General features: G+C 34.9%; 1 protein-coding gene across 3 annotated transcripts in view; it reads left to right on the top strand.

Annotated features, from left to right (window-relative positions):
• Positions 1-14,258, top strand: part of LOC114025634 (vacuolar protein sorting-associated protein 13A-like) — a 282,189-nt gene that overhangs the window by 31,151 nt on the left and 236,780 nt on the right. For all 3 annotated transcript variants that reach the window (XM_027839101.1, XM_027839103.1, XM_027839102.1), the window contains exons 2-7: positions 247-290; positions 3,236-3,278; positions 6,393-6,488; positions 6,751-6,852; positions 10,405-10,511; positions 11,012-11,071. In XM_027839101.1, coding sequence (XP_027694902.1) covers positions 247-290; positions 3,236-3,278; positions 6,393-6,488; positions 6,751-6,852; positions 10,405-10,511; positions 11,012-11,071 — 452 coding nt within the window. The remainder of the gene's footprint in view (positions 1-246; positions 291-3,235; positions 3,279-6,392; positions 6,489-6,750; positions 6,853-10,404; positions 10,512-11,011; positions 11,072-14,258) is intronic.

Below are 14,258 nucleotides of genomic sequence, written 5' to 3'. Positions count from 1 at the left end.
GTTGGTCTTATGTGAACTTTGTATTTGCCCCAGTGCCTAGCAGTACACAATAGGAATTTAATAAATATTGTTTGGAGGGGTTTCTATTTGTGTCAGTGATAGAAGTATATACTGGTGAAATCGTGAATCTTTAAAAACTCTCAAAGTTTGCTCATAGTGAAAAAATTATTAATAAAATATATTTTAGTGTTAATTTTCATTAAATGTAAAGATTTTGAATTATATATATTTTTTAATCTGCTTTAGGAGCTGTAGCCCTTAAGAATCTTGAAATTAAAGAAAATGCATTGGTAAGTTTTTGAATATATAGAATTAGGAAAGCATTAATGAATTTAGTTATAAGCATGTATCTTATTGACATGACATTTTACTATTCAAAATTAGATTCTTGTGGGTTGAAAATATAATTCAGTCAGAAAAACGTCAGAATTAGAAGAGCATTCTGATATAGTTAGCCTTTATCGGTTCTTTTGGTGAGAATTTTTCTTACTTTTAAAACAATAAAATTGATTTTAGAAATTTATTCCAAATACTGATAAAATCACAAGTCCAATAAAAAAGGAGAAATGAATTTGAAAGGGAGTAGGTAAGCCTTTTGAAGAGTTGAATTTTTGTGTATATACTCCTGATAAATGCAAATCACATCTTAGTAGGGAAAATAGTAATATGAATGAACTTTACTTTTTGCACATTCAATTTTGGAAATTCAGGATGGCATGGTACAACGGAAAAGCAATCATATTTGGAGTTAGAGGATCAGGATTCAAATCATACCCTGCTACTTGTTACCTCTGTGGCTACGGGCAAGTCAGTTAATCTCCATGGGCCTCAGTTTCTTCGTCTTTAAAATGAGATCCATCTCTACAGATTATGTTAAGATTATAATTAATTTACAATTTATATTTTTGGTAAATGTAAGTTTAAACTGTAATCACATTGATACATATCTCCTGTATAGTAATAGAACACTATTATTTAAGGTAACCCATAAGAATTAATTTATATTACCAGAGAGATTCACACAAATTTGCAGGATGCTCATCTGTCAGGAATGCTATAGAAAGACCCTTGTTTGTGGAGGCTGGGTAACCAGATGACCTCTAAGGCCTCTTTCAATTCTAAGTGCTGTATTCCCTCAGTTCACAGGGACTTTACTGTCATTCTGTCAATATTGAATTGTAGGGATTTGAGGAATCAATAGTCCCCAGCAGACCCAAGCAATTACACTACCACAGGGAAGTCTAGTCTTTCCTATTATATTTAGAAGTACTGGGAGTAGAAGACATTCATTTTGTGGGAGCTAAGTAGGACATCTAGGAAGTAAATGTGAAAGTAGACTGGTCCTTCTGTGTCATTACTACTCAATAATCATGTGTTCCAAAGAATAAAAAGCCAGATTTTCTTGCTTTTCTTCAGCTATTTCTTGCAGTTAGGGAGGAAAGATAGGATTTTTGTATTATCTTTTGACTTGGCAAGTCATTGACCGAGCCTGAGGTTCTCTAGGTTTCCCTTCTAAATATTAATAGTATCCCATGTTAAACTTAACATTCTGACTAAAGTCCTTCCTGATAGCAGTGCTTATATGGTTAAAAAAAATCGTTAATTCAGACAAAGTAGGGGCAAGTGAGGTCTATGCTATCAAATTATTATTTTTTTATTTTTGATGAGGCAATTGGTGTTAAGTGACTTGCCCAGGGTCATACAGCTAGTATCATGTGTCTGAGGCCAAATTTGAACTCAGGTCTTCCTGACTCCAGGGCTGGTGCTCTATCCACTGTGCCACCTAGCTGCCCCCTATCAAATTATTTTAAAGGTTTTTTTTTATTACTAATTAGTTTCTATACATAAAGTAATAATTCTAAACGATAATAAATGTGGGGTGTTTAAAAATTTTTAGTGCAGTCTTAAGCATCTTAAAAGTGCACTACAATTTTTGGAACCCTTTTTATTTTGAAGCAGAGGTTCTATTTTTAATGACCAGGTAAAATCAGTAATTGATAGCATTTTTTGCCATGCCAGTTTATTTTCTTAAGCAGGTTAATGTCCCTTATACTCATGTTGTCTCTGTAAATACTCTTAACAAATATTTTTTATTTATATGTTTTTAAAAAGCAAACTTTAGACTAGTTTAGGTTAAAGTATAACAATTAGGAATTAATTGTTTAAATAGATTGTTTAGATAGAATTTGATTTTAAAGGATTTTACTTTATACTTGAGCAAGAATATAGCAAAATAACTTATTCTCAAGTTAACTCTTGAACTGATGAGCTCTCAAATCATTTTTACCTTAAAAGCACATACTATGGAAAATTCCATTTCATTCAAGTACTATAATGCCAGGTTTATCCTTGTGATTACATCAATTTTAGATCTGTTTTTTTAGTATTGCTAAACTTCAGTCATCTTAGTATTGCTAAATTGCTATTGACAGATGGTGAATTTGACATCTACCTTCATTAAGTCTTCCACAAAATAAGTTCATTTTAGATACTAATAAATAAAATTCCCATTTTTGAATAGTAATGACAATAAATTTAAAAGAATAGTTTGGTATATACAGATGGAATTTTCTCCCAACTGATAAATTTTAAACTTTAAAAAATATAATATAAGGGCAGCTAGGTGGCACAGTGGATAGAGCACTGGCCCTGGGTGCCAGGTGGCGCAGTAGGTAGAGCTCTGGCCTTGGAGTCAGGAGGACCTGAGTTCAGATCCAGCCTCAGACACATAACGCTTACTAGCTGTGTGACCCTGGGCAAGTAACTTAACCCCATTGCCTAGCCAAAAAAAAAAAAAGTAAAATTAACAGTAACAACACAAGGGTTCCTTATTACATGTCCTCAAACAAGAGAAGAAAAACTTACTTGAACTTGGTGACGCATGCCTGTTATTTCTGTTACTGGGGAAGCTGAGGGTGGCAGATTACTTGAGCTTGAAAGTTCTGAACTGTAGTAGAGTCAAAGTTGATCTCTGGTGTCTGCACTAACTCTGGCACCAATTTGGTGAGCTTCTAGGAATGGGGGTTACCAGGCTGCCTAAGCAGGGGTAAACTGGTCCAGGTTGCTAATAGAGCAGGTTAAAGCTTCCCTATCAATTGATTAGTAGTAGGATTGGGCATTTGATTGACTGATGCATTTCTAGCCTAGGTGAGTTAGGGACACATACATACACACATACACACACACACGTGTCAACCTATTGTGTTGGTGAAATGTATTTTGATTCTCATTCTAGAGTGAACTGGATGTGCCATTTAAAGTCAAGGCTGGACATATAGGTAAGTTAAATTCACTTGATAAATTTGACTCATTTTGAGAAAATGAAACAATGCATTTTGATACAGAGGTAACATGGTATAGTGAATAGGGAGCTGGCTTCTGAACTAGGATGACCACTTAGAGTCACCCTGCAACAGTGTCTTGATGGTTAGTCTCATCCTCTGAGGGGGAAAAAGAGTTCTTCCAACCCTGGGAATCTGAAGGCAAAAAGAAGAGGGAGAGATGCTACGGTGCCAGGCATTCTCCAAGGTAAAAGGATAGGTGTTAAGCACCATTTTCATCACACACGTGGTAGAATAATCAACAGAGTAACTGAGACAGGCAGAAGTTGACGCAGGGAGAAATGAATAAGCATTTGTAGAAAAAAGCCATTTCAGTAGACAAATACTTTGCAGCAAAGAAAACTGAGACCAGAGTATCCTGAGGAATGAATGAATGAAAAAGCATTTAAACACTTAGATTGTGTAAAGCATTGTGCTCAGTGCTGGGTATACAAATAGATAAGTAAAGACAGTCCCTTCTCTCAAAGAGCTCATATTTTAATGGAGGAGACAACACATGTAGAAGATTTCAACTGTAAGTTAGATGATAAGGTCAGTTTTCTTAACCTTGAAATTTTCTACCTTCTCTTAGAGGCTAGAAGCAAAAGAAATAATAATATATTATCTTTAATGTTATTTCTGTTGATAATATATCAATTTCTGATGTTGAGCCATTTGACAGTATCAAATACTTTGGTAGCAAGAACTTTGTTTTTTGGATCTTTAGTAGTTGTAGTTGCAACATCCATGGAAGCAACTGACAGACAGAATTTCTATGTGGTTTGCTTCCTGGGATGATGAGTGTGAGGGATGGGCTGGAATTAGGACAGATAGTCTCAGGAGAGCTGCCAACTTCTGAGGTTTTTGGGCTTACGTATATTCATGGCAGTTGGTTAGTAGTTGTTGGTGGTGATGAGCTCCCTCCACATTGATTTCTCCCTTCATTGATGGCAGTGGGCCCTGGGCTGGGAACATTCATCTAGGTGGGGAGAATACTATTGAGGCTTTTGGGTTAAGGGTATTAGGCTGTTTCCATCAGGATCTGTGAGGAGGTAGGGGTTAAGGTAGTGTGTGTGGTTTGACTTGACTGACACATACCACCTCCCATCTCTCCCTCAGGGTGGGTGCCTTGCTGCTTTAGCTGTGATGTCTTGCTCAAGGAAAGTGAACATAGCAAAACGAATTCTGAAACAATAAGGAAAAAACCCTAAAACCTTCCAGAACATTTCAAAAGAGCAACAAAAAAAAAATGGCAAAAATTGTGACTTTTAAAGAAACCAACCAAATCTAATGAGGCAGAGAATTTACTTTGGTAGTTAACATAGTTCAAAGGAATGAGTACTGCATTTGGAGTCAGAAGACCAGGCCATGCCCTCACTATTTGTGTGACATTGGACAATTCACTTAACCTCTGTGGGCCTCGATTTTTTTTTCATCTGTAAATTAGGAGATCACCGGTAACTTTGGGGAGAGTATGTTTTGGTTGAATAATGAAGTTGGAAAGCCAGAATTTAGAGGAAAAAGAGAGTGAAAGAAGAGAAAGTGGAGGCATGTATTGTAGACATCCTTCTCAAAGAGTTTAGCCACAAAGAGCAGAAGAGATATCTCATGATGAGTAGCAAGGCTGGAAGGATCAAGTGAGGGTTTTTTGAGGTTGAGAGAGATATTGACATGTTTATAGATAGTGGGGAAGGAGCTAATAGAGGGAGAAATTGAAAGTAAGTGAAAGTGTGGGGATGAGAAAGAGGCCAGTCTGTTGGAGGAGACAGGATGGAATGAGATTGCTTGTGCAGGCAGAGGGGTTGGCCTTGGTAAGGAGTAAGGTCATCTTTATCATGTGAAACAGGAGTGATGGAAGACATAGTGGCACAAGGCATCTGAGTAATAGGAGATGAAGAAGAAAGAAGGAACTCATGTCAAAGTGTTTTGGTTTTTTTTTTTTTCCTGTAAAATAAGCAAGGTTCTCAGCTGAATGATTGGGGGTAGGGAGAACCATGGAAAGTTCAGGGAGGTATGAAAAAGTTTGGAAGAGCCTCTGTGGAGAGTAAGATAGTGAGTTGATAAGGGAGGTATAGAAAGATTGCCTAGTTTGTACTAGAAAACTTTTTTCTCTTCACTCACATAACTGCTCCCTTAATTCAGGCCCCAATTACCTCTTGCCTGTATTAGTATAACAGCCTTCTGATTGATCTCTCTGCCTCACAACTCTAACTACTGGAGTCCATCTTACTCAATGTCCCCAAAGTAATTTTCTTTAAATGCAGATGTGACTGTATGGCTCCCCGCCACCACCAAAACATGTGCACGCACCCATTCTCTCTCTCTCTCTCTCTCATGGCATCCTATTGCATGTAAGATGAAATAAAAACTTAACAGAGGAGTTTATAAAGCCCTACACAAATTGGCCCCAACCTATATGTCCAGCCTCACTGATCATTATTCTCTCTCCTGCACTCTACATTTGAGCTGCTGGCTTTATGTCTGTCCCTTACACAGGCCACTCCATCTTTCCTCTCTTTCCCTTTGCACAGGCAGTTCCCCGTGCCTGGAATGCACTACCTTCTTCCTTCTGCCTCTCTTCCTCTTCCTCTAAGATGCAGCTCATCCTGATCCTCTCAACTAGTTCCCTTCCTCCCAAATTACCTTGTACTTAATTATTTCATATATATATTTTTATTTATTCACTTTATATTTATGCTGTATATATTTTTATGTATCTTCTTTCTCAATAAAATGTAAATTCATCGAGAGTTGGGCTTGTTTCATTTTTTGTGCTTATATCCCTAGAGCTTAGCACACTAGGGAAAGGAATTTTGTAGTTTAGCATAAGAGGTGGAAAATAGAATAGAAAGAGGTGATCACTTAGGAAGGAAAATAATGTATTTGGGGTTGGAATTAATTATATTAACTAATAATATGCTTAAAAATACTATCTATAGTAAATTAGACAACAATTAGATCTAAAAATCCCATTTATTTAGAAAATATTTTCTTCACATCCTTACAAATACTTTATGATATTTTTAAAAAATGGTATGTTTAAACAGTTATGGTGTTTCGTTGTCTGTGTAGGTAAACTTGATCTCGTGATACCATGGACAAACCTTTACACTCAGCCAGTTGAGGCAGTATTGGATGGAATTTACTTACTCGTAGTGCCTTCAACCAGTAAGTTCAATTTTAAGGAAAAAAAGTGTAATTTAAATGGACTCTTTTGAATGGATGAAAAATGTTTTTGTATTTGATATTTATATTTAACATAAGTACCTTTTGTGATGTGCTATATCACAGCTTTGTGTTTTTAAAATTGCTATATAAGTTCTTTTTTAAAAACTCACTCTAACTTTTTTTTTACCAGTAATTACATGAAGAGATTTTAAGATTAAACACTGAAAGGTGCATTTTATTTTAACCTTTTTATTTCATGTAGCTTTGAAGTATGATGCAGAAAAAGAAGAGAAATATCTCTTAGATATGAAGCAGAATGAACTAAAGAGAATAGAAGATGCAAAACAGAAAACAGCAAATAAAGGTAAGAAAAGTAACAAATGCCTATTTAAACAGGAAAAAATGGAAGGTAACTGTGTTTATTTTTGGTTTAGGGGCATCTCTAATCAAGTAATTTGTCCTTATGGCAAGCCAAGTGTTTTTTTTGGCAACTTCTGCTCGTTGATTGTGGTTCTGCCTTCTGTGGCTAATCAGAACAAATCTTTGACGTAATTGACATTCGATATTTGAATATGGCTATTATGTTTCCTCCTCCTCCTCTTGTGAAGAATTTTCTTTTTTTCAGGTTAACATCTCTAGTTCTTTTAGTTCATTTAGAATGGCCTTGAGTCCTTTTTCCATTCTGATCATACCAATCCGGGCCCACTCTAGTTTCTCAGTGTCCTTCATTAACTACTTGGTGCTTAAAATCTTAGTCATGTTGATTCTGCCTTTTTGATGTAAAGTGCATTTTCTTTAATTGAGAAATTAAGCAAAATAGGAGTTAGGTGTTCTGCTTTTTGTTTGTTAACACATTTTTCTTAAACAGTGGACTTATTTTTGCCTTGTCTTCTTGTTCTGAACATAACTAAAGTAGCCTTTTTTGTGGTATTTTGTACTTTAGTAACTGAAACTATTCATTCTTATAGGATCCTGCCAGTGTTTTGCATTTTTCCTTAGTTATAGGACCCTTATTCAGTCTTTTTTTACATATCATGTAAAAAATCTGAGTTCATCAGAGATCTGACTTTTGCTTCCACTTTTATTCTTCATTGAGAACATTGGCACATTTCATCACAGTTTTGTTTTTGAGAACTTCCCATTCCTTGGAGGACCTTTCCTTTTTAGATTTTAAGGCTATAGGATCATATCTGACATTTCTTAGAACTTTTGGAAATCTAATTTCTTACAATCTGGTGTATATATCTGACTATATCTTGCATCCCCCCCTTTTGGATATCACAAACTTTTAAGAGATTAGATGGTAAGCTCCTTGAGGGCAGGTACTGGCTTGCCTCATTTTTGTTTCCTCAGTGCTTAGCACAGTGCCTGGCACATAGTAGGTGCTTAGTAGGTGTTTTTTGATTAATTGATGATTGAAGGTGACATAGAATCTTTGGGAGAAAGTGACTGTCACTTCTACTTACTTAATCTGTTCTTCTTGTTAGTTAGGATTGTGTTCACCAGTTAAATTATATTTATTTCTTTATCGCTTTTCTGAGAGATTAGATTGCCAGCCAGTCAAGAATTGATTAGCTATCCAGCTTTTACATGAATGAAAATTTCAGCAAATGTTTGGGTAGGTAGAACCCTTTATCACTGCTCTGTATTGCCTTTGTGCCGTTATTGTGATATATATCAGGAATTCACTATTCTTTCCCTTTGGCTGGGGGATTCATTGATTCACTGACCATTGATTAAATGCCTGCTCTTCACAGTGGTAGGCACTGGAGGGTGGGGCAGGTCTGTAGGATATTCTATGGTATTTGTACCAGGTGGCCTTTAGTCATACTCCTGGGATATTTTTAGCAAACATACTTATTTTTTTCTACTTCAAGAACATGTCTACTACAATGAGGAGAAATCGTGGGGTGAAAACTATATAGTTTTCAACTGTCTATACAAGGACAAATCTTTGTCTTCATTTTTTTTTTTGTTTTAATCTTCGGTTCTTCATTTCTGATTTCTCATTATATTTCTTTATTGACTCTCACTTGAAATTCGGTTTAAAACTGCACTCACTTTACTGTTCTTGAATGAGGATCTGTGAATTAAAAAAAAAAACACCAAAATATATTTTAACATAATTGGTTTCCTTGATAATCTTATGCATTTTATTTTATGCATTTAAAAACATTGTTTTGAAAAGGAATCCATAGACTTCACCAGACTGCTAAAGTGTCTATGACACAAGATTACAACCTTGGCTGTAGAGTTACTTACTTTTCTCTCAGACTTCTCTGTCTCAGAGAATAATGCCATTGTTCAGTCAGACATAAAACTCATCTTAAATTGCCTCAGCACTCCAAATCTAGGCATTCACCAAATCTTAGTAATTTTTTTATGTCTGCCCTTGTTATTTCTTTTCTTAATGCCACTACAGTCAAGCTCCTCATTGCTTCATGTCTACATTACTATAGTGAATCTTATTGGCCTCTTACTGCCTTTGTACTCTTTCTACCTTCAGCTCTTCCTATACATTGTGAATTTGTCTTCATAAAGCGCGTTTTCATGTTTCCATCCCTATTTCTTAAAGACCTGCAATGGCTTCTTATTAGGTACAAGTTAAAGCCTAAATCCTTAACCTGGTTTTCAGAGTCCCTCTACAATCTGACCTTTGCCTACCATTCCAATACTAGTTCTCTCTGCTTCCCCATGTAAATTCTCCTCTGTGATTGAACTTGTTCACTGGTCAACATTCCCCAATCTTGCTTGCCAACTTTTCTATAACTTTACTCACATTCTTCCTACTTGGAATGCCCCTCTGTAGGTCCCTGTTTATTTAAGTTCTATTTCTCTTACCAAGTCTTGAACAAATCTTACCTTCTTATAAAGTATTCCTCAAACATCTCAACCCTTGGTGATTGCTGCTGTCTTTGAAATCTTATAAAACTTACTGTCTTTACTACTTATTTTTTTTTATTTAGCAGTACTAACTTGTATTAATTATCACTTCATATATATATGATAATACCATATCTGTGTGTATCAGTCAGGCGTCTTATAATATCCTGCCTGTAGGTAGGGGCTAAATAAATGTTTGAGGATATTTAGCTAGGTGACTTATTGGTTCACAGTAGCATTGCTTAACTTTTTTTAAGGCAGTTTAACTCATTGATCTAGTTGATTGTTCTATGGTTTTCATATTGGTTAGTTTTGTCCCTGATTCCTGAAGGAAATACTTAGCCCTTCATTAAGACCTGTAAGGTCCTCAAGTTTGTTTTTTGTTCAAATTTGAAACTTCTCCTTTTAACTCATCCAAACTCTGACATAGTGATTCCATCCTCCAACCACAGAACTTTTTTTTTTTAATGTCTCTTCTCTTAGTACTTTCTTTTAGCCTCATGTCTTAGTTCCATCTTTGCTTCTATCTCTAGTCTGTCTCTTTCTACATATATCTTTGATCACTGAGTAAGCAAAACTTTTAATCTGGTTTCTCTAAGTCTTGTTCTCATCTATCTCTTAAATTCCTGAACTGTAAAATTTTCCCATTTTCAGGGTCATCTAGGTTGTGCAGTGGTTAGAGCACTGGCCCTGGATTCAAGAGGACCTGAGTTCAAATCCGACCTCAGACACATAACACTTACTAGCTGTGTGACTGGGCAAGTCATTTAACTGCATTGCCTAGCCCCCCCCCCCCCCAAAATAAAATAAAAACATGTGTACACACACACACTCTCTCTGTTAACAATAAATGACTCAGTTATATATTTATTATTTCTTAATGATTTTAATATTTGAGTAATATTGATATGTGATGGGTGTGTTTAGTGACCTTCATGTAAGCCTTTTATTTGTGGTGGCTTAATCAGCATGTGAATTTTTCTAAACTGCATTTTTGTCTCAAACTAAAAATGTTTTTGTTTGCATTTTGTAGAAAATCCACAAGAGAAACAGGATAGTTTTTCAGAAAAGCTAATTGCACAGATAATAAAAAATCTTCAGTTAAAAATTTCTAATATCCATATCCGATATGAAGATGATGTAAGTATTTCTATAGGTTTGCCTTTACATTGAACAGTTGTAGCTGTCATTTGTAACTTATAATGATGGGGGGCTTTGTTTCTCATTTTATTTTCTAATTATTCTAAAATGTTTTTATTATCATTATGCTTTAAATTTAGCAGCTGCTAGAAGTTTGAAATGTTCTTAAAGAGTATCATATTCACCTTTTGGAAGTAAAACTGACCTAAGAGTCAAAAGATCTTTGTTTGAGTACTGGCTTTGCCACTTGGTTAGTCTTCTGACTTTGAGCAAATTTCTTAACTTCATCTATAAATGGGGGTATCTGCCCTTCTCAGAAATAAGTGGGATAGTGAATTTGAAAGCACTTTGAAAACTACAAGGCCCTAATCAAATGCAATAGTGTCATTTTTTTTAAAGAAATTGTAAAGCATTCAAATGTAGACAATATTTAAAATGTGAACATATGGAATACTTCTTTGAAATTAAAATTTTTCTTTGTGTTTAATTTTTTTTTTCAGGTTACAAATCAAAAAAAACCATTGTCATGTGGGATATCTCTTCAGAATTTCAGCATGGAGGTACTTTGTCTTTAGAAAAGATAAGCAGATTGATTTGTAACCACTTAACACAACTATGCAAACACCTAAAAATATTCTTTTCTGCTGATTACTTCCCGCCCTTACCTGCCAAAATCAGAAATTGGATATAGGAAAGTTAAATGTTAGAGTTAGCAAACTAGTTCAGCTATACAGAAGTATATGGAAACCATCATTTAAAAATGAAGCTGATATAATTCTAGTTTTCAGAAATTATTGAAAGAAAGAGTGAGAGAATTTTTGCTATCCTATTTAGGTTCTATAATTTAATTATTGTACTGCTATGGATTGCCTCTTAAATACGACCATTTTATTTTTTCAGGGGAGAAAGTTTTATGTGATGGACTTTAAAAAAATAATCAATTATTGAATATCCTTGGGACTACATAGAAATTGGCTGGTTGTTTAGGAGTGCATATTCAAGAGGAGAATAAACTTGTCATTGTATAATGCAGAAGCTTAGCAAACACAATTACATTCATGTAAATATAATAATTATAGAAATGTGTTGAGGCAAAAACGTGGGTCAGAAATTATTAAGGTGCTTGGGATTACTAAGCAGTCTTAGAGAAGTATCACAACCATAAATAATAAACTAGTTATATTTGTAATTAAGTATTGTATAAAATAAATATATAAAAACTATTTGGAAGTTTTGAAAATATAAAGTATTTTGATATGCCTTTGAAGTCCTTTCTGCCAAAGCTTTCTATATAACTAAATTTATTACAGAGAGATGTCATTTAAACAATCATGTTAATGATATATTTTTGGATTTTCTGCAGATTTCATTTATCACTGCTGTGCATGGTTATGTAACTGTCATGTAGTCAATTTAGTTGTATAAATATTTGCTGATACTAAATTTTATGGATTGTTCATTCTTTGTATTATTCTCTGTATCAACCCATTAGGTTTTATTGACTAGAAATATTTTTGGATACTGTTAGTTTTTATATTTCATATATATGGGCAAAAATATATTAAAATAAATAGCTATTTTCCCCTTGTTTCTCAAATTGAGGTGACGTTTATGAACTCTTGTTGTATGTAAGCTTTGTACCTTGTCACAGAAATGGCAAAAGCTTTCTTTTTTTGGCATGTGCTGGACTTGTGATTTTGTTGGTATCAGGAACTCTTATTAAAGAACGTCTTTCCCGCCTCTAGATTATCACTTTGTCCATGACTTTGAGCCTTAAATATTGTCCTGGGGCACTGACAGGTGAAGGGACCTGTCTAGGTTCACACAGCCAGTATAGGGCAAGAGATGGGGCCTCCAAGTCTTCCTAACTACTCTCTTGACCATTGTGGTATTGCCTCTTTTATTGGAAGAACAGATATTAGATTCTAAAGATACTGCTATATTCATTCTTAGAAATAACTGAAGCCTAATATCCTTGGGAGCATTTTTATAGGTGACCATGTTCATTTAGATGCTGCAAGTGGGTTACTCAGTTTGATGTATAGTTTATCATATAAAAATTCATATGGCAGATATGTAATAACTTTCATGGTCACTTTAACCAAAAACTGATCAACTTTTTCATATAAATATATGCAATTATCTCTTAATTACCAAATCTCGTGGTCTTTTTCTCAGTCCTCATGTTGCTTGACCTTTGTAATTAGAGTCTTTCCAAGACTTCTAGTACTAATAAAATTTTGAGGGGTTACACGTATCATGTCCCCATATAAAAATATAAACAGTTTAATCTTGCTTAATATCTTATGATTTCTTATTCATACTTGCCTTTTTATGTTTCTTTTGAGTCCTGTATTTGAATATCATATTTTTTATTCAGCTCTTCAGGAATGCTTTAAAGTGCCCCTATTTCATTAAATACCCATTTTTTTCTCCTACAGGATTATAATCAGTTTTGCTAGGGAAGTTATTCTTGTTTGAAATCCCAGATCTTTTCCTTTCTGGAATATCATATTCTAAGTTCTCCACTCCTTAATAGTGGTGGCTGCTAAATAGTGTGTGATCTTGACTGTGGCTCTGTGGTATTTGTATTCTTTCTTCCTGGCTGCTTCCAGGAGTGCTCTGGATTTTGGATATAATGTTCCTGGGAGTTTTCATTTTGTGGTTTCTTTCAGGAAGTGATCAGTGAATTCTGTTTCTGCTTTGCCCTCTGATTCTGAGCTGTCTGGGTGATTTTCCTTTATAATTTATTGAAATATGATGATGTCTAAGCTGTTTGTTTTGTTTTGGTTCACTGGTTTTGGGTAGTCCAGTGATTTTTAAATTCTCTCTGATCTGTTTGCTAGGTCTGTTGTTTTTTGTAACATATTCAACATTCCTTTTTTTTTCTTGAGTCTTTTAACTTTGTTTTATTATTTCTTGATATCTTATGGAAACATTTGCTTCCATTTGGTTAGTTATAATTTTTGAGGTGTTATTGTTTTCATAACTTTCTTGTATAGTTCTCTTTTTTGCCTCATTTTTTCCTCTACCATTTTTATTTGGTTTTTAAAATTAAGTTTTTGCTCTTTTTAGGAAAATCTTTTTTTTTTTCTTTAACTCTGCTCGGACTTGTGTTTGAGCTGCATTTTTCGTTGAGATTTTGCTTGTAGACATTTGAGTCATTCTCTTCTGTATTTGAATCTTGAGCTTCCCTGTTACCATAGTAGCTCTTTATGGTTAGGTCATTTTTATTCATTCTCCCAACCTGTTTCTTGACTTTGGACTTATGTTAGTGTTGGACTCTGTTTGCTTCTGAGGAGGAGAGTCTGGCTTGAGTTTCTGACCTTTTATGCCCTGATGCTGCTTTCATGGTTTAGTCTGGGGGCCTACAAATTTTTGTTGTTTCCAAAGTGGTGTGATCTGGGGAGAAGTCTATTTGCTGCCCTCTTACTACTAGCTCTGCAAGTTTCTGATCCAGGTTTGGGTCTTTTGGCTTGTACATAGTTCAGTAGAATGCTCCTGGACTCAGTTATTGTTAATTCATTGTAGGTTTAGAGTAACTGAATTGCTAGCTCCCATTTGGTATTTGTCTTCTGCTCTGATTATTTCACTGCGGACTTTCATGTTGGGCTAAAGATTGTAACTGAGTCTGTACTCTGCTCCCAGGCTTGGAGCCAGACAGCTAAATTTCTGGAACTCGTGAGGGTTTGTACCCTTTGATTCATTAGTCATTATTTTCATTTCCTGTCCTTTTCTTCCCTGTAG

The sequence above is a fragment of the Vombatus ursinus genome, unplaced genomic scaffold, assembly GCF_900497805.2.
Source record: "Vombatus ursinus unplaced genomic scaffold, bare-nosed wombat genome assembly UNPS02014832.1, whole genome shotgun sequence".
Lineage (NCBI taxonomy): Eukaryota > Metazoa > Chordata > Mammalia > Diprotodontia > Vombatidae > Vombatus > Vombatus ursinus.
Note: the sequence above shows the minus strand (reverse complement) of the source record. Positions and strands in the feature narration are given on the sequence as shown.